The sequence below is a fragment of the Podarcis tiliguerta genome, assembly GCF_965153285.1.
Source record: "Podarcis tiliguerta genome assembly, chromosome: 3".
In the NCBI taxonomy this organism is placed as follows: domain Eukaryota; kingdom Metazoa; phylum Chordata; class Lepidosauria; order Squamata; family Lacertidae; genus Podarcis; species Podarcis tiliguerta.
The window spans coordinates 18,536,572-18,558,562 of NC_139536.1; the positions used below are offsets into that span (position 1 = coordinate 18,536,572).

Here is a 21,991-nt window from a genome sequence, read left to right on the forward strand (position 1 = left end):
GTGCGGCCCCCAGAAGGTTGCCCATGAGGAATGTGGCCCTCTGGTTGGAAAAGGTTCCCCATCTCTTCCCTAGATCCTTTCAGCAGGTCAGCAATGGCTTTCTTGCCACGTTCATTGAATTACTGCCTCTATTGCCGATGAAGAAAAAGATGCTGCCGTGACTCTTGGGCAAGTTATTCCACAGGCCTCTTGTGCTTAAGATGGCATGGGATGCTCTTACTGTTTTTCCTGCTCTGGAGTCAGCTATGACAAGTGTCTGCTTTTCTCTCCTGCCTCCAGCTATGCCAAAATGGGTGGAGAAGCCCAAGGACAGCCAGCTAGAAGAGGGCAAGCCAGGATACCTCCACTGTCTCAGCAAAGCGTCCCTGAAGCCCACAGTCAGCTGGTTTCGCAATGGCATCCCCATTTCAGAGGTGAGCGCTGAGGGACTTTGTGGAACTGGCTCCCCAATTTCACGGCTGTGTCTCCTTTATTGCCTTTTCTTATACTTTAAGCAGTAAAAGGTAAAGGACCCCTGGACGGTTGAGTCCAAAGGCGACTATGAGGTTGCGGCGCTCATCTCGCTTTTCAGGCCGAGGGAGCCGGCATTTGTCCGCAGACAGCTTTCCGGGTCATGTGGCCAGAATGACTAAACAGCTTCTGGCGCAACAGAATACCATGACGGAAGCCAGAGCGCATGGAAATGCCGTTTACTTTCCCGCTGCAGTGGTACTAATTTATCTACTTGCACTGGCGTGCTTTCAAACTGCGAGGTTGACAGAGCAACAAGAGCTCACTCGGTCATGGGGATTCGAACCACCAACCTTCTGATCGGCAAGCCGAAGAGGCTCAGTGGTTTAGACCACAGCGCCACCCACATCCCTGCAAGTTTAAGCAGTGCATCCTCTCCCTGCCCCTACCCCATCCCAGTTCGATTTTTACTGTTTTGGGGACAGAAGTAGAGGATTCTCAATTGTGCTGCATAAGACAAACCTGCTGAATCAGGTGAGTGGCCCCATCCAAGTGGCCCCATAGGAGACCTCTGGGTACAGGGCGGTATATGAATTCAGTAAATAATAATAATCTAGTACAGCTTTCTGGCTGACCAGCTTCCTGCAGGAAGCCTGAAAAGGGACATGAGTACAACAGCACTCTGCTCACCTGTGATTCCCAGCAGCTGGGGGTCAGAGATATTATGCCTGTGTCTTAGGGATGTCTTTTTGTATGTGAGTATACATGCCTGTGGGTTAAACCACAGAGCCTAGGACTTGCTGATCAGAAGGTCGGTGGTTCGAATCCCCGCAACAGGGTGAGCTCCCTTTGCTCGGTCCCTGCTCCTGCCAACCTAGCAGTTTGAAAGCACATCAAAGTGCAAGTAGATAAATAGGTACCACTGCGGCAGGAAGGTAAACAGCGTTTCCGTGTGCTGCTCTGGTTCGCCAGAAGCAGCTTAGTCATGCTGGCCACATGATCCACAGAAGGACACTGACAAACTAGAACGTGTACAGAGGAGGGCAACCAAAATGGTCAAAGGCCTGGAAACAATGCCTTATGAGGATCGGCTAAGGGAGCTGGGCATGTTTAGCCTGGAGAAGAGGAGGTTAAGGGGTGATATGATAGCCATGTTCAAATATATAAAAGGATGTCACATAGAGGAGGGAGAAAGGTTGTTTTCTGCTGCTCCAGAGAAGCGGACACGGAGCAATGGATCCAAACTACAAGAAAGAAGATTCCACCTAAACATTAGGAAGAACTTCCTGACAGTAAGAGCTGTTCGACAGTGGAATTTGCTGCCAAGGAGTGTGGTGGAGTCTCCTTCTTTGGAGGTCTTTAAGCAGAGGCTTGACAACCATATGTCAGGAGTGCTCTGATGGTGTTTCCTGCTTGGCAGGGGGTTGGACTCGATGACCCTTGTGGTCTCTTCCAACTCTATGATTCTATGATTCTATGATTCTATGATCCGGAAGCTGTACACCGGCTCCCTCGGCCAATCAAGCGAGATGAGCGCCGCAACCCCACAGTCGGCCACAGCTGGACCTAATGGTCAGGGGCCCCTTTACCCTTTACCTTTATACATGCATGCGTCCCAAATACAGTGTGTGTTTCAAGAAGGGGCGCATCCATGCCCTCAAGAGAGGGCCCCCCAACCTATTACAGCACAGTGAACCAACCCAATTAAACACGGCCAGGTGGCCTCCGGTCAGAGCCGCCATTTCCCATTTCTCTCTCTCGCACATGCTCATTTAAACCCTCGTTGTGTGGTCTTGCAATTCAACAGCTGACTGTGTCCCGTGGCTGTCTATATATGTGCGTATGTATGTATATCAGGTTCCAACCGGCTTAATCCTATTATGCAATTAAATCCTTTTCATAAAAAAAAATAATACAACAAAAGGGAGACGGGCTCAAGCATCTGACACAGAACTAAAGAGGCTTTCATTTGCAGTCTCCTTTTTCAGTCCCCCCCTTTCCCCTGTGAGATGCTTCTAGAAATGGGGCCCTGTTCTGGCTGTTGCAGACAAGAGCCAGCTAGAACCTCGTTGGTGGTGGAGTCTTGACTGTGCCAGGTAGAAAAAGGGGGCACTTGAGGTTCTCTTGAATTCTGCCCTGGGGCATTGGGGCTGGTGCCAGAGCCAGTACTGCTGCCTACAAAACAGACTTTTCACATTCCTAGTTACACCTTTTAAGAAACAGAATTTTTAAAAAATGGGGGGGGGGGGGGACTCTTCCAATTTTTATTTTTATTTAGTGGTTCTTTGCTATTCTTTTCCGAGGCAAAGCAGGGATACACTAAGTTGCTAGTGATTTATATATATCGTAAATTTATTTATTGCTTGATTGTAGGGGGGTGGGGACCCTTAAAAACAGCTTACAGAAAAGATAAAACTGTGAAATTATCACAGGGAAATTTACAGCTGTGATTTCAAACGTACAGCAAGTTAAACCCGCAATGGAATGGACTAAAACAAATTAAAACTCATGCACAATTTCTAAACATCCGGGTAGGCTTGTCTGAATAAGAACAATAATTTGCAAAAGTTTACAACTTGTACCCTCCCCATTTGACTGGGTTGCCCCAGCCACTCTGGGTGGTTTGCAACAGAATGTGTAAAAAAAAAATGAGACATTGAGAACTTCCCAATAATTTATTATTGAATGCCATCAGCAGGCATCAAAAAGAATACAGGGAAGGCGCTTTCCTGATATCAATAGGCAGGGAGTTCCACAGTGTTGATGGTGCCACACTAAACGATCCAGTCCTTACAGATGCTGTGCAGTATTACGTTGCGCCTGTAAAAGCGCCAATTCCGCCGATCAAAGTGAACCATTGGAGCTCTGAAAAGGCCTAAGGGTAAAAATAAAGGTCCAGGTGTAGTCTCCGGCAGCGGAAATGGAAGAAGTAGCCTGCACACACACACCCCCCCCCCCGGAATTGTTTCTTTTGGCTTGGGGGACCTTAAAAGGCCTTTGCGCTCATCATATGTTGGCCGTTTCTTCACATCTGGCAGGATTCCCGCTTTGAAATTGCCGAGAACGGGACGCTGCGGATTAACAACGTGGAAGTCTACGACGGGACAGTGTTCAAGTGTGTGAGCAGCACACCAGCCGGGAGCATTGAGGAGCAGGCTCGGGTGCACGTCCTTGGTATGTGACTCCTGATGGGGGGGGACGGGACTCTTCTCGTTTTCTGTATGCATGCGCTACACGAAACAAACGCATGCCCTCACAATTCAGCTGGGATTCCTTCATTGCTACATGACCCCTGGGAATCCCTTCCGACTCTATGAATCAATCGGTCAGCGTGTGTCTCCTGCTCCTGAAAAATAGGAGCCTTTTCAGGGCCTTGTGTGCCTGAGTCTGTGCCTCCCACAAGCGCGAAACTGTCTTGTAAGGAGACCTAAGGATTCATTGTTTTGTGTTTGGTTACTGTGCTCATGTCTCCTTACCTGGGCATTTTAATTTCAGAGAAGCTGAAGTTCACCCCTACCCCTCAGCCTCAGCAGTGTGTGGAGTTTGATAAAGAGGTCACCGTCTCTTGCTCCGCCACAGGCCGGGAAAAGCCCGCAATCCAGTGGATTAAAACCGGTGAGTAGGAAATGTTCAGAATGTGCAATGGGCTTTGTATCGACAGGCCTTACTGCAAAAAAATGTCTCTGGGTGTTTGCCTTTTGCTTTGCAGAGAAGCTCAGGAGCTTTGCATCGGGTTTCTAAAATGTTCATTGTCCTTTGTTGACAATAGTTTCCCATCTCCGCAAAGCTAATCCTTTGCCAGGACATGGTAGGGCCTAGTCGGCTGCTTGCAATCTGCTTCTGAATTATCTCTCTACTCCTCTACCCAGATGGGAGCAGCCTGCCAGCCCGGGTCAGCCAGAATGCTGGAAACATGAGCTTTCGTAAAGTGACGAGGAGCGACGCCGGAAAGTATACTTGCATTGCTTCCAACAGCCCTCAGGGAGAGATCAGAGCGACCGTCCAGCTCACAGTGGCAGGTAAGCGTTGGGTAGAAGAGGGTTGTCTTTTTAAGCAGTGCTTGGAGACTTAAGAGGTCCGAGATCCGCCAGCCTGATTTTCTGAGGAGGCCTGTGGGGTGGTCAGTAGTCACTCTTGGTAAAATGTTGACATTTGGGTCAACACCACCAAAGAGGTGGGCTCCTGTTCATGGCTCTGGACACCCTGCCCACCTGATAGCTCAGTCAGTAGAGCATAAAACTCTTGGTCTCGGGGTTGTGGGTTTGAGCCCCACATTGGGCTAAAGATTCCTTCATTGCAGGGGGTTGGACTAGAGGACCCTTGCGGTCCCTTCCAATTCAACAATTCTGTGCTTCTGTGAGCCTTGTAATGCTGTTTTTGTCTGTGTGTGTGTGTGTGTGAGAGAGAGAGAGAGAGAGAGAGAAACAGACAGACAGACAGACAGACAGACAGACAGACAGACAGACAGACAGACAGACACAGACTAAGGCTGGGCAATATTTGGTTTTCAACATTGTGATATATCACCAGCTAGATATTGTGATGTACTGATATATCATAATATCGGAAATATGGATGTTATTTGCTATGTGTAGTTATTGGGTGGCGTCACAGGTTTTTCTTATGATTTTCGATTTTATACATTTCAATAATTTTGCAATCATTTTAACATTTCAAAACTCGGCTTCCTACCCCCTCTTTTTGCGGTTCCTTAAATTTATTTTTTTATATTTTATGCATTTACCATATTAATTTAATCATTTATTCATCTTTAAATGTATACGCTTATAAAACTGCAGGTTATTACCATACAGTCGTACCTCGGAAGTCGAACGGAATCCACTCTGGAAGTCCGTTTGACTTACGAAATGTTCAGAAACCAAAGCGTGGCGTCTGATTGGCTGTAGGAAACTCCTGCAGCCAATTGGAAGCTGCAGAAGCCCAGTCGGAAGTTCGGCTTCCAAAAGAAAGTTCAAAAAACACAACAATCACTTCTAGTTTTCGGGAGCCGGAACATTTGACTCCCAAGGCATTCGGGAGCTGAGGTACGACTGTAGTCCTGCCAATGTTCTTAACTATTTACAGTTTCTTTGTAAATATTCAATAAACCAACTGCAGTCTTTATAAAAAGTTTTGTAAAAAGTTGTATAACTTTTTATACAAAGTTATCTTGATTTCTTATTTTTCTGGTAAGTTTCACCATTTCTGCGTATTCTATAAGTTTTTGTATCCATTCTTTCGTCGGGACTTCTTTCCATTTTTGGACCGCTGTAGTAGGGCTGGGTGATATATTGTCCCAAACTGGTTTGAAGTCCATATCGTGATGTCAATTTCATAATTTTTGACCTGGCAATATATCATGAATTTTAGCACGCGCGCACACACACACACAGCATAGCACAGCCTTTTTCAACAACTGGAAAAGCAGTATATAGACGTTTAAATAAGTGTCTCAGTCGTCAGTGGGATACTGCGACTTCTGGGGAGAGTGGCTCTCAGAACTGATGGTTGCCATCCATATCTATTTCCAACATGCTCTCAAGCGTAATGTCTGCACCTGGGTGCAGCTGTCTTTCAGTCCTGCCTTTTCTTCTGGGAAAGAAAAAAGTGGCGACCCCTAATGTACCAAAACTCATACAATGATATGAAAAACAGCCGCCAAACAATGTGAAGTTTCTTCCTTATTTTTTTAGTTTTCATAAGCTTTAAGCTGAAGCCAGAAGACACAACCGTCTACCCAGGACACACAGCCATGTTCCAGTGCCAAGCGGAAGGCGACCCGGCGCCACAAATCCAGTGGAAAGGGAAGGACAGGATTCTGGAAGTCGACAAATTTGGGCCCAGGTAATGGTCCATCCCTCCAAAAAATTCTCAATACCCCTATTGGGGAAAGGCGTCTTTGCGCCCACTGAGTTGCATCCTGCTCACGCAACAGACCTCCACTTGGATGACGGAACTTCTCCCTTCTGAAGCCCCCCAAGATCTGCTGCAGAGACTTTTCTTTTGGGGGGTACATGGGGAGAGGAGAAGGAAGGGGAGTCCTGGTGCTTAGCGTTGGATTCAACCCAATGGATGTCCAAGTTACTTGTGTCTGTTGATTTCACCGTCTTCTCTTTCTTGCGTTTATGTCCTGCCTTTATCCCAAGTGGGTGGGACGCGGGTGGCGCTGTGGGTTAAAGCCTCAGCGCCTAGGACTTGCCGATCGAAAGGTCGGCGGTTCGAATCCCCGCGGCGGGGTGCGCTCCCGTCGTTCGGTCCCAGCGCCTGCCAACCTAGCAGTTCGAAAGCACCTTCGGGTGCAAGTAGATAAATAGGGACTGCTTACCAGCGGGAAGGTAAACGGTGTTCCGTGTGCTGCTCTGGCTCGCCAGATGCGGCTTCGTCACGCTGGCCACGTGACCCGGAAGTGTCTTCGGACAGCGCTGGCCCCCGGCCTCTTAAGTGAGATGGGCGCACAACCCTAGAGTCTGGCAGGACTGGCCCGAACGGGCAGGGGTACCTTTACCTTTACCTTATCCCAAGAAGCTCTAGGTGGTGACCATACATCTCCCCATTATAACCTCACAACAGCAACAACCCTGCAAGATAGGTTAGGCTCGAGAGTTAAGGGACTGGCCCGGGATCACCCAGCAAACATCATGCATGATTGGGGGTTTGAACTCTGGCCTCCCAGGTCCTGGTCCAGGCCTCTAGCCGCTGCACCACCCTGGCTGCAGAGTACGATTTAGTTGTATACAGCCCTTAATTTGTTTTGTCCCTCCATCGCCTCCTGTAACGAGCCTCTTGCATTCACCCGTTGCTTTAGAGCAGGGCCTTGTCGACTTGAATTTCAAGTTCTGCAGGTGAAGAGAAGCATTTTTGCAGTAACTGCAGCTGAGTTGACCCAACCGTGTTGCCGTACTGAACCGCATCAGAGGCCTGTGTCTTGACGGTTCACCAAGCCTCTTGCCTGCTGTGTTTTTACGGAGAGGGAGGCTCTCTTCTGCAAGACAGGGGTCACCTCCAGGCCTCTGGCTGCACTTCTCCACAACCTTCTCCTTTTGTATATATGTGCGTGGGAAGAGCATGGCACTCCCTAGCCCATGGCGCAGCTCTCTCAGGTTCCCGCACAGCCGGAGCGAACACAATAGTCAGTCAATTAAGGGATCATCCCTTTTGCTCTGAAGGGCATGCGGCAAGGTGTTTAGGGTTGATTAAAAAGCCAGGCAGACTCTTAACAAGAGCATGCCTCAAAGCAGTACATCACTCTTGCCGTAGGTGGAAGCACCCAGAGTGGAAGCACACTCCTGCTCAAAAGGATCGCTGGTAGCAGAGTGGGGAAAGGCTTTGGCCTAAAGCTTTGTAGGGTAGGAGGTGAAGGTCAGGGTGCACCAGTGGACTTGATCTGTTGGAAACCCCAGGGGTCAAATTTGGGCCTTGTCACTCCCCAGGCTACATTCCCCCCCCCCCCCCCAGTGATACTCCTCCACTGGCTCTTTTTTGCAGCCTCCTTGGGTGGACAACGCCTGGGATAGCTCAGTTGGTAGAGCACAGGACTCTTAATCTCGGGGTTGTGGGTCCGAGCCCCGCGTTGGGCAAAAGATTGTTGTATTGCTGGGGGATGAACTCAATCACCATTGGGTTTCCCTTCCAACTCTACAATCCTATGAGTGTATGTCTTTAGGCCCCTGGTGAAAACATTCTTCTTTACCCAGGCCTTTGGCCTTTGCAATATGAGTGGACTGTCATTATGATTTTCTTCTCTGATATTATTATTATTATTAGTCAATTATGTTTTTGATGTTATGACTGCCCTGGGATCTTTGGGAAAAGGGCAGAATATAAATTGAATAACAGTCGTACCTTGGAAGTTGAACGGAATCTGTTCCGGAAGTCCTTTTGACTTCCAAAATGTTTGGAAACCAAAGCGCGGCTCCTGCAGCCAATCAGAAGCCACGGACGCCCCGTCAGACGTTCGGCTTCCAAAAATAGTTTGCAAACCGGAACAGTCACTTCCGGGTTTGCAGCATTTGGGAGCCAAAACATTCAAGGACTAAGCTGTTCGAAAACCAAGGTACGACTGTATTATTATTATTATTGCTACTATAACAACAACAACAAGAACATGTAGTAATGCTAGTAGCAGGTGGTTGGCTTTCAGTCCACTAGAGCTGCTTCCCTAAAGATGCCATTTTGTGGTGCAGGTGTATTCTGTTTGCATAGAACCATGCTCTGGAGCTACGATAGGGTGGTTCTACTTACTGCCCCCCCCTTCTCATCCGCTTCCTTTTGCAGGGTCCAAATTATGTCTAACAACTCTCTGGTAATCTATGATGTCACCAGTGAGGATTCCGGCAAGTATACGTGCATCGCCGGAAACAGCTGCAACATCAAGCATCACGAAGCTTTCCTCCACGTCGTGGGTAAGGGATGTTCGCATAATATGCCCGCTCGGCCACTGCACTCTGCAGTACTGGCACTGTTAAAGGCGCACCACATACTACTCATTACATATTTGTAAGAAATCAATCTTGTAGTGCCTGTTGACCTTGGGAAGATCCTTTCACTGTAATCTTCTCTATGACTGCTAAAAACATTTTTCTTTAGGCAAGCCTACCCATTTATATATATGTGTGGAATGTTGACATTTATTAGGCTTTAAATGTCTATGCCTAATAAAGGATCTTGATTGATTGATTGATCGACATAGGCTTTAATATGGTTTAAAAAAATATTCATTGATTTCAGTTACTTTTGTGTATTTTTTTGAATTTTTAAATTAATTTTCACAAAACTATAAACAAACAAAACACACAAACAAACAAACAAAAATCATAACCTTATTGAACAGTGTTAATAACTTAACATTGTTAAGTGACTTCCTCGCTTCCCCTTGGTTGAATTTCCATGCATATCCTTATAATGGCTTTCCAAATCCTAATTCTTATAAACCTAACTTGGTTCATTAACATCCTTATATCTTTTCAGTTCAAAATTGTACATGTTAAACATCACTTAATTTATATAAATTCCTAAGCCAATGATTTCAGTTATTTTTGAATGTTTTAGAAGCTTTTTTAAAAATCCGTGTTATTGTTTTCTCTTTGCAAACTGCTCTGAGGGTTGTTTTTTTAAAGTACAGGCAAGCAACATACAAATTTTATGAAATAAGTGTCCATTTCAGAGTGGTCAGGCAAATGTGTTTGGGGTGTGAGATAGCGACTCTGTTTTTTGGAAAGACATATTCTTCATACTTGTAGTTGAAAAGGAGGAGAAGGGCAGAATATTCTCATGTCTGCATACTATGACGCTTAACAGCATCACTAGGTGGTAACCACCGTTGGACACAAAATACCCTACGCAGACTGGTTCTAACAACATCTGAAAAGAACCGTTCACCCTGCTCACATGCTGGCACAGCTGTCTTGATGAGAGGATGGTTGACTGGCTAATTCTGTACATTGCAAAGAAAACTTAAGAGCATGCTTGGTTGTGGTATGTACTGTGGCATGTGGTGACCAGATGTGGCCGCTGTGATGTGGAAGCAGCATCGCAGGCCTCGTGTTTCATGTCATGCCCTCCTCCTTGCTTCCAGACAAACCGGTGACAGAAAGGGAGGGTGCACCAAGCAGCCACACTCCCTACAAGATGATCCAGACCATAGGGCTGTCCGTTGGAGCTGCGGTGGCGTACATCATCATTGTCTTGGGCCTCATGTTTTACTGCAAGAAGAGGAGGAAGGCGAACAGGCTGAAGAAGCAGCCGGAGGGGGAGGAACCAGAGATGGAGTGCTTGAATGGTAAGATGTTGGGACTTGAATCCCGGCCAGGAATGGGGTAACCTGCATTCAGCTTAGGCTTCCTGGTTCAGAAGATGAATGAATTGCCGTATTTTTTGCTCTATAAGACGCACCAGACCACAAGACGCACCTAGTTTTTGGAGGAGGAAAACAAGGGAAAAAAATATTCTGAATCTCAGAAGCCAGAACAGCAAGAGGGATCGCTGCGCAGTGAAAGCAGCGATCCCTCTTGCTGTTCTGGCTTCTGGGATAGCTGCGCAGCCTGCATTCGCTCCATAAGACACACACAACATTTCCCCTTTTTAGGAGGGAAAAAGTGAGAATTATAGAGCAAAAAATACGGTATTCGCCTTCGCTGTGGACAGATTCTTGGGCCTGCACTGGTTCCTTTTCAGGAAGGTAGCCCAATGAACTGTCCAAGTTGATGTATAATAATAATAATAATAATAATAATAATAATAATAATAATAATAATATTTATACCCCGTCCATCTGGCTGAGTTTCCCCAGCCACTCTGGGCGGCTCCCAATCAAGTGTTAAAAACAATACAGCATTAAATATTAAAAACTTCCCTAAAAAGGGCTACCTTCAGATGTCTTTTAAAAATAAGATAGCTGCTTATTTTCTTGAAATCTGATGGGAGTCGGTTCCACAGGGCGGGCGCCACTACAGAGAAGGCCCTCTGCCTGGTTCCCTGTAACCTCACTTCTCGCAGTGAGGGACCCGCCAGAAGGCCCTCGGAGCTGGACTTCATTGTCTGGGCTGAATGATGGGGGTGGAGATGCTCCTTCAGGTATACTGGGTCGAGGCCATTTGGGGCTTTAAAGGTCAGCACCAACACTTTGAATTGTGCTTGGAAACGTACTGGGAGCCAATGCAGATCTCCCAAGACCGGTGTTATGTGGTCCCGGAGGCCACTCCCAGTCACCAGTCTAGCTGCCGCATTCTGGATTAATTGCAGTTTCCGGGTCACCTGCAAAGGTAGCCCCACATAGAGCGCATTGCAGTAGTCCAAGCGGGAGATAACTAGAGCATTCACCACTCTGGCGAGACAGTCCGCAGGCAGGTAGGGTCTCAGCCTGCGTACCAGGTGGAGCTGGTATCACACTGTGACAGAGTCTTCCCTCACTTGGGATGGCCCAAAGGATATTGGACACCACAATTCCCAGCCAGTGCCAGCCAGCAGTTGTAGGTTATGGGAGTTTTAGTGCAAAACACCTAGAGGACAGACGACTGGGAAGGCAAAAACTAACATAATCTCCAGGAGTTCTTGAAAGATCTCAGATGTGACATTGCTCACCTCCTAACTTAATCCATAACATGTGCTCATAATCTGCCTGGAAAGTTGATAACACTACTTGTTGTTGGGTTTGTTTTTTAATGGGGATCTGGGAACTTACAGGCAGTCAACTTAGCATCTGTCCCGGGTCCCGTGTATTGGGAGAAAGTGGTATTAAAGATGGAATGATACAGAATATAGAAGTCTTGCTGAAGAAGTCTTGGGTCCCGCAATGCTGGTTCAGAGTTCTTTGAGAGTGTCAATAAGCGTGTGGGTAGAGGTGATCTGGTTGCATATTTGGGCTTTCAAAATGCGCCTCACTGAAGGCTCCTAAGTAAACTTATGGGATATAAGGGCAGGGTCTCTTAGGGATGAATAACTTACTAAAGAAACAAAGAATAAGAATAAACTGACAGTCCCACAATCGAGGGGTGCTGGGGACGTGTGCTTCTTACCTTGTTAATAAGTTATTTGGAGATAGGGATGGGCAGTGAGGAGGTGACCAGATTTGCAGATGGTACTAGATTATTCAGGATCCTGAAAACTCAAGGAGATTGAGAAAAGCTCCAAAAGGACCTCTCTGAATCAGGTGAATAAGCAGCAAAATAAGTTTAAAATAGGGATGCGGGTGGCACTGTGGGTAAAACCTCAGCGCCTAGGACTTGCCGATCACATGGTCAGCGGTTCGAATCCCCGCAACGGGGTGCGCTCCTGTCCTTCGGTCCCAGCTCCTGCCCACCTAGCAGTTCGAAAGCACCTCCGGGTGCAAGTAGATAAATAGGGACCGCTTACCAGCGGGAAGGTAAACGGCGTTCCGTGTGCTGCGCTGGCTCGCCAGATGCAGCTTGTCACGCTGGCCACGTGACCCGGAAGTGTCTGCGGACAGCGCTGGCTCCCGGCCTATAGAGTGAGATGAGCGCACAACCCTAGAGTCTGGCAAGACTGGCCCGTACGGGCAGGGGTACCTTTACCTAAGTTTAAAATGGTGCACATTGAGGCAAAAAATAATTCTAACTTTACACTTGTATCAATAGGATCTGAAGCATGGTATTGTGTCTCTTTTGTGGAGAGAAAAACACTTTTAAAAGATTGGAAGGAACATCTATAAATTTGAATTATTCAGAGAGGGCATGATTTTAAATTACTTGGTGCCGGTTTTAGTGGGTTTTTGTAACTTTCCCTCCCAACGCTGATAATAACCTGCAGGAAATAATGTAGCTGTGCAGGGAGGGGGCTGTATGCCTCTTTCTAAATTGCTATCTCCTGCCTTTTGAGATGTTTACCTTTCTGTGCAAGGCAAACTTAATCTGCCGGGCTCCTCTTGAGAAGGCAGGAGCTGCCCAGAATACTCTCATTAATCCGTCACTGCCGACAGCGGGACCTGCCTGCTGCTTTGACTGCTGAGGGACTGTGATGAGTTCTGATCTCAACTACTGGAGGGTTATGAAATAACCATGAGGGGTATCCAGCGGGAGCCTCGAGTGATAGGCCAAACAGCAAGAGGGGCTAATCAAATTGCAGGAGCTGGAAGGTAGCCAGTTCTGTGCACTTGGCAGGCCCCTCTGAATTCTGTGGCAGCATCGCCCTCTAGCGGCCAAGGCAAGCCACTTTGTAGGGAAAATGGACTGTTCTGCCTTGAAATAGATCCCAAATTCTAGAAGGGTGTTTGTGTTTTGTCCTTGCTCCAAAAACAAAGTTTTTTTGGGGGTGTGTGTGACTCAGATAATGATCTGGATTGTGGAATGGGTTTGATAGGTGAGTGGAACAACACACCTGCCCAAATTCCTTGCACAGTGCAATAATAATAATAATAATAATAATGATGATGATGATGAACACACCTGCCCAAGTCCCTTGCACAGTGCAATGATGATGATGATGATAATGATGATGATGATGATGATGATGATGATGATAATAATAATAATAATAATAATAATAATTTATACCCTGCCCATCTGGCTAGGTTTCCCCAGCCACTCTGGGCAGCTCCTAACAGAATATTAATAATAACAGTAAAAACATCAAACATTAAAAACTTCCCTAAACAGGGCTGCCTTCAGATGTCTTCTAAAAGTCAGGTAGTTATTTATTTCCTTGACATCTGATGGGAGGGCGTTCCACATGGTGGGTGCCACCACCGAGAAGGCCCTCTGCCTGCTTCCCTGTAACCTCACTTCTCACAGGGAGGGAACCGCCAGAAGGCCCTCAGAGCTGGACCTCAGTGTCTGGGCTGAATGATGGGGGTGGAGACGCTCCTTCAGGTATACAGGGCCGAGGCCGTTTAGGGCTTTAAAGGTCAGCACTTTAGATGCCTGGCAGCCATGTGATTGTCGGGTGCTTGGGAGACACAGTTTGCCAGCCCTATGCTTGGCAAAGCTGCTTTCTGCGGGGATCAGCTGCATGACTTGAGTTTCCCGGTGGGGAACTCGGTTGCACATCTACATCCCTGCTGCCTTACATCTGATGTTACCTATGACATCAGGTGTGGGACAGGTTGGGGGTGCTTTAAGGGCTAAATAGGGACCCAAGTCAGGGCCAGATTTGGCTTGCGGGCTGAAGGTTCCTCACCCCTGCCCTTGGGAATCCATGGAGGAGTTTTTGCCTTCTCGCAGAGCTCTTCGGTTGCAATTAGCAGCCGCACAGCAGAACAGCGATTGGCCTCCTTTTATGGGGCTGCTGGGAACTGGGCTCCCCTGAAATGCACCTTGCATGCACTTTGCAATCAATGCTTTTGTTTCCGGAGGCTCGTTAGCGCGGAGTTTGCGATCCCCAGGAAGCGTTCCGATTCTTAAAAGCGGTCCTTTTTGACAAACCCGTTTCTCTTTCCAGGGGGCACTCTGCTGCAGAATGGCCAGACCACCGCTGAGATTCAGGAAGAAGTGGCCCTGACCAATCTTGGCAGCGGCTCTGCGGTCAGCAAGAGGCACAGCGCCAGCGACAAGATGCACTTTCCCCGCACAAACTTGCAGACAATCACTACCTTAGGTAATGCTGCATAGCAACAATGTTAGTTTCTGTTTGCCACCGTGCAGTGCTTTGGAGTCACAAGACTCTGTTTTGCATTCCACACATTCCAGGCTGTTGGAAGTCAGACAGGAGATGGATGTGACGCTACTGGTTTCCTGTTCCTTTGATGTTCAGTTGTTCTCTGCTTTCACAGAGAGAGAATCATAGAATCATAGAGTTGGAAGAGACCACAAGGGCCATCGAGTCCAACCCCCTGCCATGCAGGAAACACCATCAGAGCACTCCTGACATATGGTTGCCAAGCCTCTGCTTAAAGACCTCCAAAGAAGGAGACTCCACCACACTCCCTGGCAGCAAATTCCACTGTCGAACAGCTCTTACTGTCAGGAAGTTCTTCCTAATGTTTAGGTGGAATCTTCTTTCTTGTAGTTTGGATCCATTGCTCCGTGTCCGCTTCTCTGCAGCAGCAGAAAACAACCTTTCTCCCTCCTCTATGTGACATCCTTTTATATATTTGAACATGGTTATCATATCACCCCTTAACCTCCTCTTCTCCAGGCTAAACATGCCCAGCTCCCTTAGCCGTTCCTCATAAGGCATCGTTTCCAGGCCTTTGACCATTTTGGTTGCCCTCCTATGGACACGTTCCAGTTTGTCAGTGTCCTTCTTGAACTGTGGTGCCCAGAACTGGACACAGTACTCCAGGTGAGGTCTGACCAGAGCAGAATACAGTGGCACTATTACTTCCCTTGATCTAGATGCTATACTCCTATTGATGCAGCCCAGAATTGCATTGGCTTTTTTAGCTGCCACGTCACACTGTTGGCTCATGTCAAGTTTGTGGTCAACCAAGACACCTAGATCCTTTTCACATGTACTGCTCTCAAGCCAGGTGTCACCCATCTTGTATTTGTGCCTCTCATTTTTTTTGCCCAAGTGCAATACTTTACATTTCTCCCTGTTAAAATTCATCTTGTTTGTTTTGGCCCAGTTCTCTAATCTGTCAAGGTCGTTTTGAAGTGTGATCCTGTCCTCTGGGGTGTTAGCCACCCCTCCCAGTTTGGTGTCATCTGCAAATTTGATCAGGATGCCCTTGAGTCCATCATCCAAGTCGTTGATAAAGATGTTGAATAAGACCGGGCCCAAGACAGAACCCTGTGGCACCCCACTAGTATTTCTTTTCTGTCTGCGTAGCTTTGTAATAAAACCTAGCAATGTAGCCCAAACTTCTCATCTCTTCCCTGTGCTGGAAACTCTGCTGAATGGGGGATGTGCCTGGAGCCTTATCAGAGGCTCAGGTCGTTAATTATCGACGGAGGGTGATTCCGGAACAGTCACTCTGTCGAACGCAGATTCCAACAAACAATCCTGCTGTGCATTTGCTTGCTGGTGACCTCAACCTTTTCCCCCTAGAGTTTGACCACTCGACATTTGCTTTCCGTCACTTAACTAACACCGCACACTATAGGTGTAAAGTATCATGTAGCTATTTGGCATCATGGGTAAATAGGTCAACGGTATTCCGTGCAGGACATACGAAGGTCTTGTGCAGTACATTGTGTTGGTTTATCTCCCCGCTTGCCACGAGAACAGCAGCAAAGGTTGTCCTCTTCTTCCAGGGAAGGGCGAGTTCGGAGAAGTCTTCCTGGCCAAGGCAAAAGGCATCGAGGACAACGAAACCGAAGTGCTTGTTTTGGTCAAGAGCCTTCAAACGAGGGATGAGCAGCTGCAGCTGGACTTCAGGCGAGAGTTCGAGATGTTTGGCAAGCTGAACCACAGCAATGTGGTGCGGTTGCTGGGCCTTTGCCGGGAAGCCGAGCCTCACTATATGGTTCTGGAATATGTGGATCTGGTAAGAAGCCCCTCTGGGACTGTCAAATCTTTGTAGGAGCTTTATGGCAGGCAGCCTGGCCTTGAAATCTCCTGCCAAAGGCGTTTTACTGAGGCCCAGCATGGTGTGGTGGTTATAAGGCCTTAGGAGACCAGGGTTCAAATGCCCGTTCAGCCACGAAGCTGGTTGGGTGATGTGGAGCCAATCACAGCCTCTTTTAAGTCCGACCTGCCTTGCAAGAGGTGAACCATGTACAACACCTTGATTTCCTCTGTGGTATCATTGAAAATTCAGGGACGCGGGTGGCGCTGTGGGTTAAACCACAGAGCCTAGGGCTTGCTGATCAGAAGGTCGGCAGTTCGAATCCCCATGACGGGCTGAGCTCCCGTTGCTCGGTCCCTGCTCCTGCCAACCTAGCAGTTCAAAAGTGCATCAAAGTGCAAGTACCCCTCCGGCAGGAAGGTAAACAGCGTTTCTGTGCGCTGCTCTGGTTCGCCAGAAGCGGCTTAGTCATGCTGGCCACATGACCCGGAAACTGTACGCCGGCTCCCACGGCCAATAAAGCAAGAAGAGCGCCGCAACCCCAGAGTCGGCCACGACTGGACCTAACGGTCAGGGGTCCCTTTACCTTTATAATTGAAATAAATAGATTATACTTTGACTGATGCTCAAAGGCCCGTTAACTAGGGGAATTGCCACAATGAAAACAGTGGGATGCTCCTAGGATACTGCTGAGAATTGAAGGTCTTGGATAAAGCTGGGTATGCCTGCTTGTTAGACATCTCTTTGAGAGGCAGGTGAACATTGGGTGACCCTTAACTGCTTTCTAGTTTGGGGGCAAACGCCAGCAGCTTATGTAGAAATGCCAGCTGCTTGCATTGGAGGTGACTGCATAGATTTCAGCCTCCAAAATGGATGGCGTGACAAGGGAGTCTGAATTCTATACAGGGCAATATTACTTTGTAAGTGAAGGGAATGTATATATAATCATTCACCCACTTCTTGAAGTTTCCTGAAGCAGAAGGAGATAGCAGTGAGATAAATGATTGCAAAGCAAATGAGATGAGGAGGAAGAGGAATACGGTGACGTTAATGGAAGATAATATTTGGGTTCGTAGGGGGTATTCCAGATTATATATGGATGTAGAAACATGGGGCACTATTTTATCCCGAGCCCAGACCATTGATCCACCTTAGCACTGTCTCCATGGACTGGCATCATCTTTCTGGGTTTTCCGGCAAAGGACTGCTCCTGCCCTACCTTGAGATGCCTGGTGCTCACACCTGAGACCACCTGCAGGTGAAGCAGAGATAGTTGCAGCCACATGGAAGGAATCTCTCTCACTCACACACTCGGTTGGTTTTGTGCTCTCCTGGTAGCACCAGAGAAGACGCTGCCGCTTTTGCCTGGGCAGATGAGGCCATCCCTGTCGTCATCCTTCCTGCCTTTCGGTGCTGTGTGCGTGCAGTTCTGAAAACAGCAACTTCCTTTTCTTTCCTGGCAGGGAGATCTGAAGCAGTTCCTCCGGATTTCCAGGACTAAAGATGAGAAGCTCAAGCCGCAGCCCATCAGCACCAAGCAGAAGGTGAAGTGGGAGCTTTGCACCACTAATTTCCCCAGGGGGAACTTTGCACCAATTTCCCTGAGGCAGTTTTATGCTTCAGCCGACAGCCCAGGGAGGAGGGAACAAGGCACAGCCTGTTTCCAGGGGGCCGACCATGATATAAGTTCTTAACCTGAGATACCACCATAGTTGGTCAAGGGTGCCGTGGGCCCAAAAAGGTTGGAAACCTCTGGCATAGAGCATTCCAGGTGACTTGATTACATTTTTACAGTGCTGGTCTTTTTCCAAACAGGTGTCCTTCTGCTGCCAGGTGGCCCTGGGGATGGAGCACATGTCCAACAGCAGATTCGTTCACAAAGACCTGGCAGCTCGGAACTGCCTTGTCAGCGCACAAAGGCAGGTGAAGGTGTCCAGCCTGAGCCTCAGCAAGGATGTTTACAGCAGGTAAATAGAGACGGCTGCACCTCCCTGGGCTGGTCTGAATGCGGCACACCTGGGGTTTTTTAGGGGCCAGAGAACTGACCTGTCCTTTTGCTTCCTTACGAGCAGCGAGTACTATCACTACCACCAAGCCAGGATCCCTCTCCGCTGGATGCCGCCTGAAGCCGTCTTGGAAGACGAATTCTCCACCAAGTCTGACGTCTGGTCCTTTGGGGTCGTCATGTGGGAAATATTCACGCTGGGGGAAATGCCCCATTCCAAGCTGGCAGATGAAGAGGTGCTGTCAGGTACGTACGTCCCCACTGGTGCCTATTCCCCGGGAATAATAATAAAATAATAATAATAATAATAATAATAATAATAATTTATTATTTATTGTTGGCTTTTTGCAGTATGGTAGCGCTGCAGAGAGCTTGCTGGGGAGACCATGCATTAAAAAGGGACTCAAAAATAACTTAAACAAGGCTTTAATTACAAAAACAAAAACTCCTTTTACACTAAATACATTAACAAACAAACATGACCCAACCACCAACCCATCCCCCAGGGTAATGGCAGAGCTAGGTGCTGCTCCTTATATACTACACCCAATTCCTGACACAGCTTAATCAATGCAACCCGGCAGCACCTGCTATGTTTCACAGCTGTAAAGCTGGATCTCGTTATTTTGCTCTGGCCCTTGCTCTGGCCCCTTAAAGATATACGCATCGGGTGAAACAATGATGTACCTTTATATTTAAAGAAACAATTCAACCCATCTGGTTGGGTTTCCCCAGTCACTCTGGGCAGCTTCCAACAGAATATTAAAAACACGATAAAACATCAGACATTAAAAGCTTCCCTAAACAGGGCTGCCTTCAGGTGTCTTCTAAAAGTCAGATACAGTGGTACCTCAGGTTACAGACGCTTCAGACTCCACTAACCCAGAAATAGTACCTCGGGTTAAGAACTTTGCTTCAGGATGAGAACAGAAATCACGCGGCAGCAGCCAGAGGCCCCATTAGCTAAAGTGGCACCTCAGGTTAAGAACAGTTTCAGGTTAAGAACGGACCTCCAGAACGAATTAAGTTCTTAACCCGAGGTACCACTGTAGTTGTTTATTTCCTGGGCATCTGGTGGGAGGGCGTTCCACAGGGCAGGCGCCACTACCGAGAAGGCCCTCTGCCTGGTTCCCTGTAACCTCACTTCTCACAGTGAGGGAACCGCCAGAAGGCCCTTGGCGCTGGACCTCATTGTCCAGGCTGAACGATGGGCGTGTAGATGCTCCTTCAGATATACTGGACCGAGGCTGCTTAGGGCTTTAAAGGTCAGCGCCAACAGTTTGAATTGTGCTCGGAAACGCACTGGGAGCCAATGTAGGTCTTTCAGGACCGGTGTTATGTGGTCTCGGCGGCCGCTCCCAGTCACCAGTCTGGCTGCCGCATTCTGGAATAATTGTAGCTTCCAGGTAGCCCCAGGTAGAGCGCATTGCAGTGGTCCAAGCAGGAGATAACCAGAGTACGCACCACTCTGCAGTTCTTTGAAATTACTGTAACCTTTGCAAGAGTCTCAGTGCTGAGTTTCCATAGTGTGTGCCCCTTGCTAAGGGCTGTCCCAGCTGTCCCCTGTGTCCTCAGCCTCCTCTTTTTCTCTCTTTAGGTTTACAATCTGGGAAGATGAAGCTTCCCCACCCAGAGGGCTGCCCCTCTAAGCTCTACAAGGTGATGCAGCGCTGCTGGGCTGCCAGCCCGAAGGACCGCCCGTCTTTCAGCGAGATCGCCAACATGCTGGGAGAGAACCCGTCCGAAAGCAAGGCCTGAGCAGGGAGGTGCCGCCCGCCCTCCTCTAGCCGGGGTTGGGACACGGCGGGAGCCTGGCTTTTGGCATTTTGACTGTTACAGACTCCTCAAACCGGGACCTAAGAGTCGAAACCCAAAGGGACCACGGGATTTTTACACGCATCGCCCACGCGGAGGGTCACAGACGCAGCAGTCCTGAAGGCCTCAAGGCCTCTCTTTTTCTACCACCCACCCCTGTTCCCTTGCGCCCAACCAGACTGCGCTCCTCCAGGTTCTACCTCCGATAATCCGCAGGGCTAGTTGGAAACAACGACGTCCCAGAGATGAAGGGGAATCTGGGAGCTGCCGCGGGCCAGTCACAAAAAAAAGAGAGTCTCTGTGGTGATTCCTCTGTCTCGGGACATCTATCCTTTTCTCCCTCCCCTTGAACAAAACCCCTTTGGGGAATCCTTTTTAGCGAAAAGCACAGCCAGGTTCCTTCCAGGAGCTAGAAAGTGTCTTAACATGGGGGGTGTAAGAGTGGCGCATGCTGGGGGCTTTTCTGTGCTGCTGTGCAGCCCACAAGGTTTTTTTTTGGGGGGGGGAGCACTGGGAAGAAGTCTAAAGTAAGCCCTGAGCAACGCCCAGGGGGAGGCTGTCTGATTCTGTATTTACAGCAAAACCGTGTCCCAGCGCCTGCCCAGGTCAACCTTGTGGGTTTGGCATTTCTTGCTGCCTTGATTTATATTTCTCAGTGCAATGGCTTCAGCAGCAGGTACTCCCAACCCTGTGCTTCGGTCACCTCCTTCCCCAACCTTCTGCCATATCAGTTGAGCTGACCTAGGAGGCTTTAGAAGTCAACCAGCCGCAGCTCCACTCCCTGGGCTGTACGCCTTATCTGAACAGGGTCCAGCAGCTTTTTTGTGTTGCCATATTACCCCCGCCATTTTCTTGGGAGGTTGCCCCCTTGCACAGAATCTGGTGTCCCACCCACACTGGAAAAGAGACCCCCCCTCTTCCTTGCCCCTCACACGCAGTCTTTTTCTTTCATCCGGCGAGGAACCTGTATATTTATTAAGCAGTCCTTCCACCTCTCTTCTCCTCGTGTCGTCCATCTTGTCAGGCCTTCTGGCACCTCCCTGCGTATCCAAAAAAACAGAGCAAAGAACACTTAAGTGCCTGGCATATGAAGGAGATTCTCACTAGCTTTCCTGACTATCCGATGCCGCCTTTTTATATGATTATTTGGGGCAATGTTTGTTTTCCTTTCTTGCGTTTTTTTAAAAAAAGTTGACACCTCTCAGCCTTAGTAATTTTTTTATATATATTATTACTGGAATTGCAGCCTAGAGTCATTTTTTTTTTTTAGTTTCAGTTTGCTTAAGCGGAGGGGTAGAACAGCCAACAGGTGTTCTTTTTTAAAAACAAATAATATGCTGCTCTCAATAAAGAGTCCCTCACTTTTTAAAAAAATCCTTAAGACCAGTCCTGTATTGCTTTTCTCTGCTTCCTCCCCACCTGCCCTTCCCCCCCCACCCCACCCCCCAGGTGGATCCTGCTGTCAAGAATAAAGTTATATTTTATTTGAGGCTCCAAGGAAGTCTGGTTGGGTGGAAACTCTCAGCTTGCACAAAGTGGCCAGGAATCACTGTGTATTTGGCAAGACGCAAAGAGCACCGTTCATCTCCTCATCAGCAACATACCTTTAGTTACCAGATCTGTTTGTTTGTTGAAATTAAAGCGTTGTCTCTATCGGGGAAGGGCCATAATTCAGTGCTAGAGCATTTCCTTTGCGTGCGAAAGGTCCTAGGGTCGATCTCCGGCATATGCAGGGAGACCTGGAGAGTCACTTACCTGAAACCTTAGAGAACAGCTTCCGGCAGGCAATACTAAGCCAGGTGGCCCATTTGGTCTGACTC

At 48.1% G+C, this 21,991-nt stretch overlaps 1 protein-coding gene across 1 annotated transcript in view; it reads left to right on the forward strand.

Annotated features, from left to right (window-relative positions):
- PTK7 (protein tyrosine kinase 7 (inactive)) overlaps positions 1-21,545 on the forward strand; it is a 105,449-nt gene extending 83,904 nt beyond the window's left edge. Inside the window, exons 8-20 of the mRNA XM_083432972.1 lie at positions 280-413; positions 3,489-3,624; positions 3,946-4,065; positions 4,320-4,469; positions 6,144-6,294; positions 8,725-8,852; positions 10,025-10,228; positions 14,341-14,496; positions 16,098-16,330; positions 17,815-17,895; positions 18,167-18,318; positions 18,424-18,602; positions 19,954-21,545. Of these exons, the coding sequence (XP_083289098.1) occupies positions 280-413; positions 3,489-3,624; positions 3,946-4,065; positions 4,320-4,469; positions 6,144-6,294; positions 8,725-8,852; positions 10,025-10,228; positions 14,341-14,496; positions 16,098-16,330; positions 17,815-17,895; positions 18,167-18,318; positions 18,424-18,602; positions 19,954-20,114 (1,985 nt within the window). The 3' untranslated portion in view covers positions 20,115-21,545. The remainder of the gene's footprint in view (positions 1-279; positions 414-3,488; positions 3,625-3,945; positions 4,066-4,319; positions 4,470-6,143; positions 6,295-8,724; positions 8,853-10,024; positions 10,229-14,340; positions 14,497-16,097; positions 16,331-17,814; positions 17,896-18,166; positions 18,319-18,423; positions 18,603-19,953) is intronic.
- Positions 21,546-21,991: the final 446 nt, after the last annotated feature.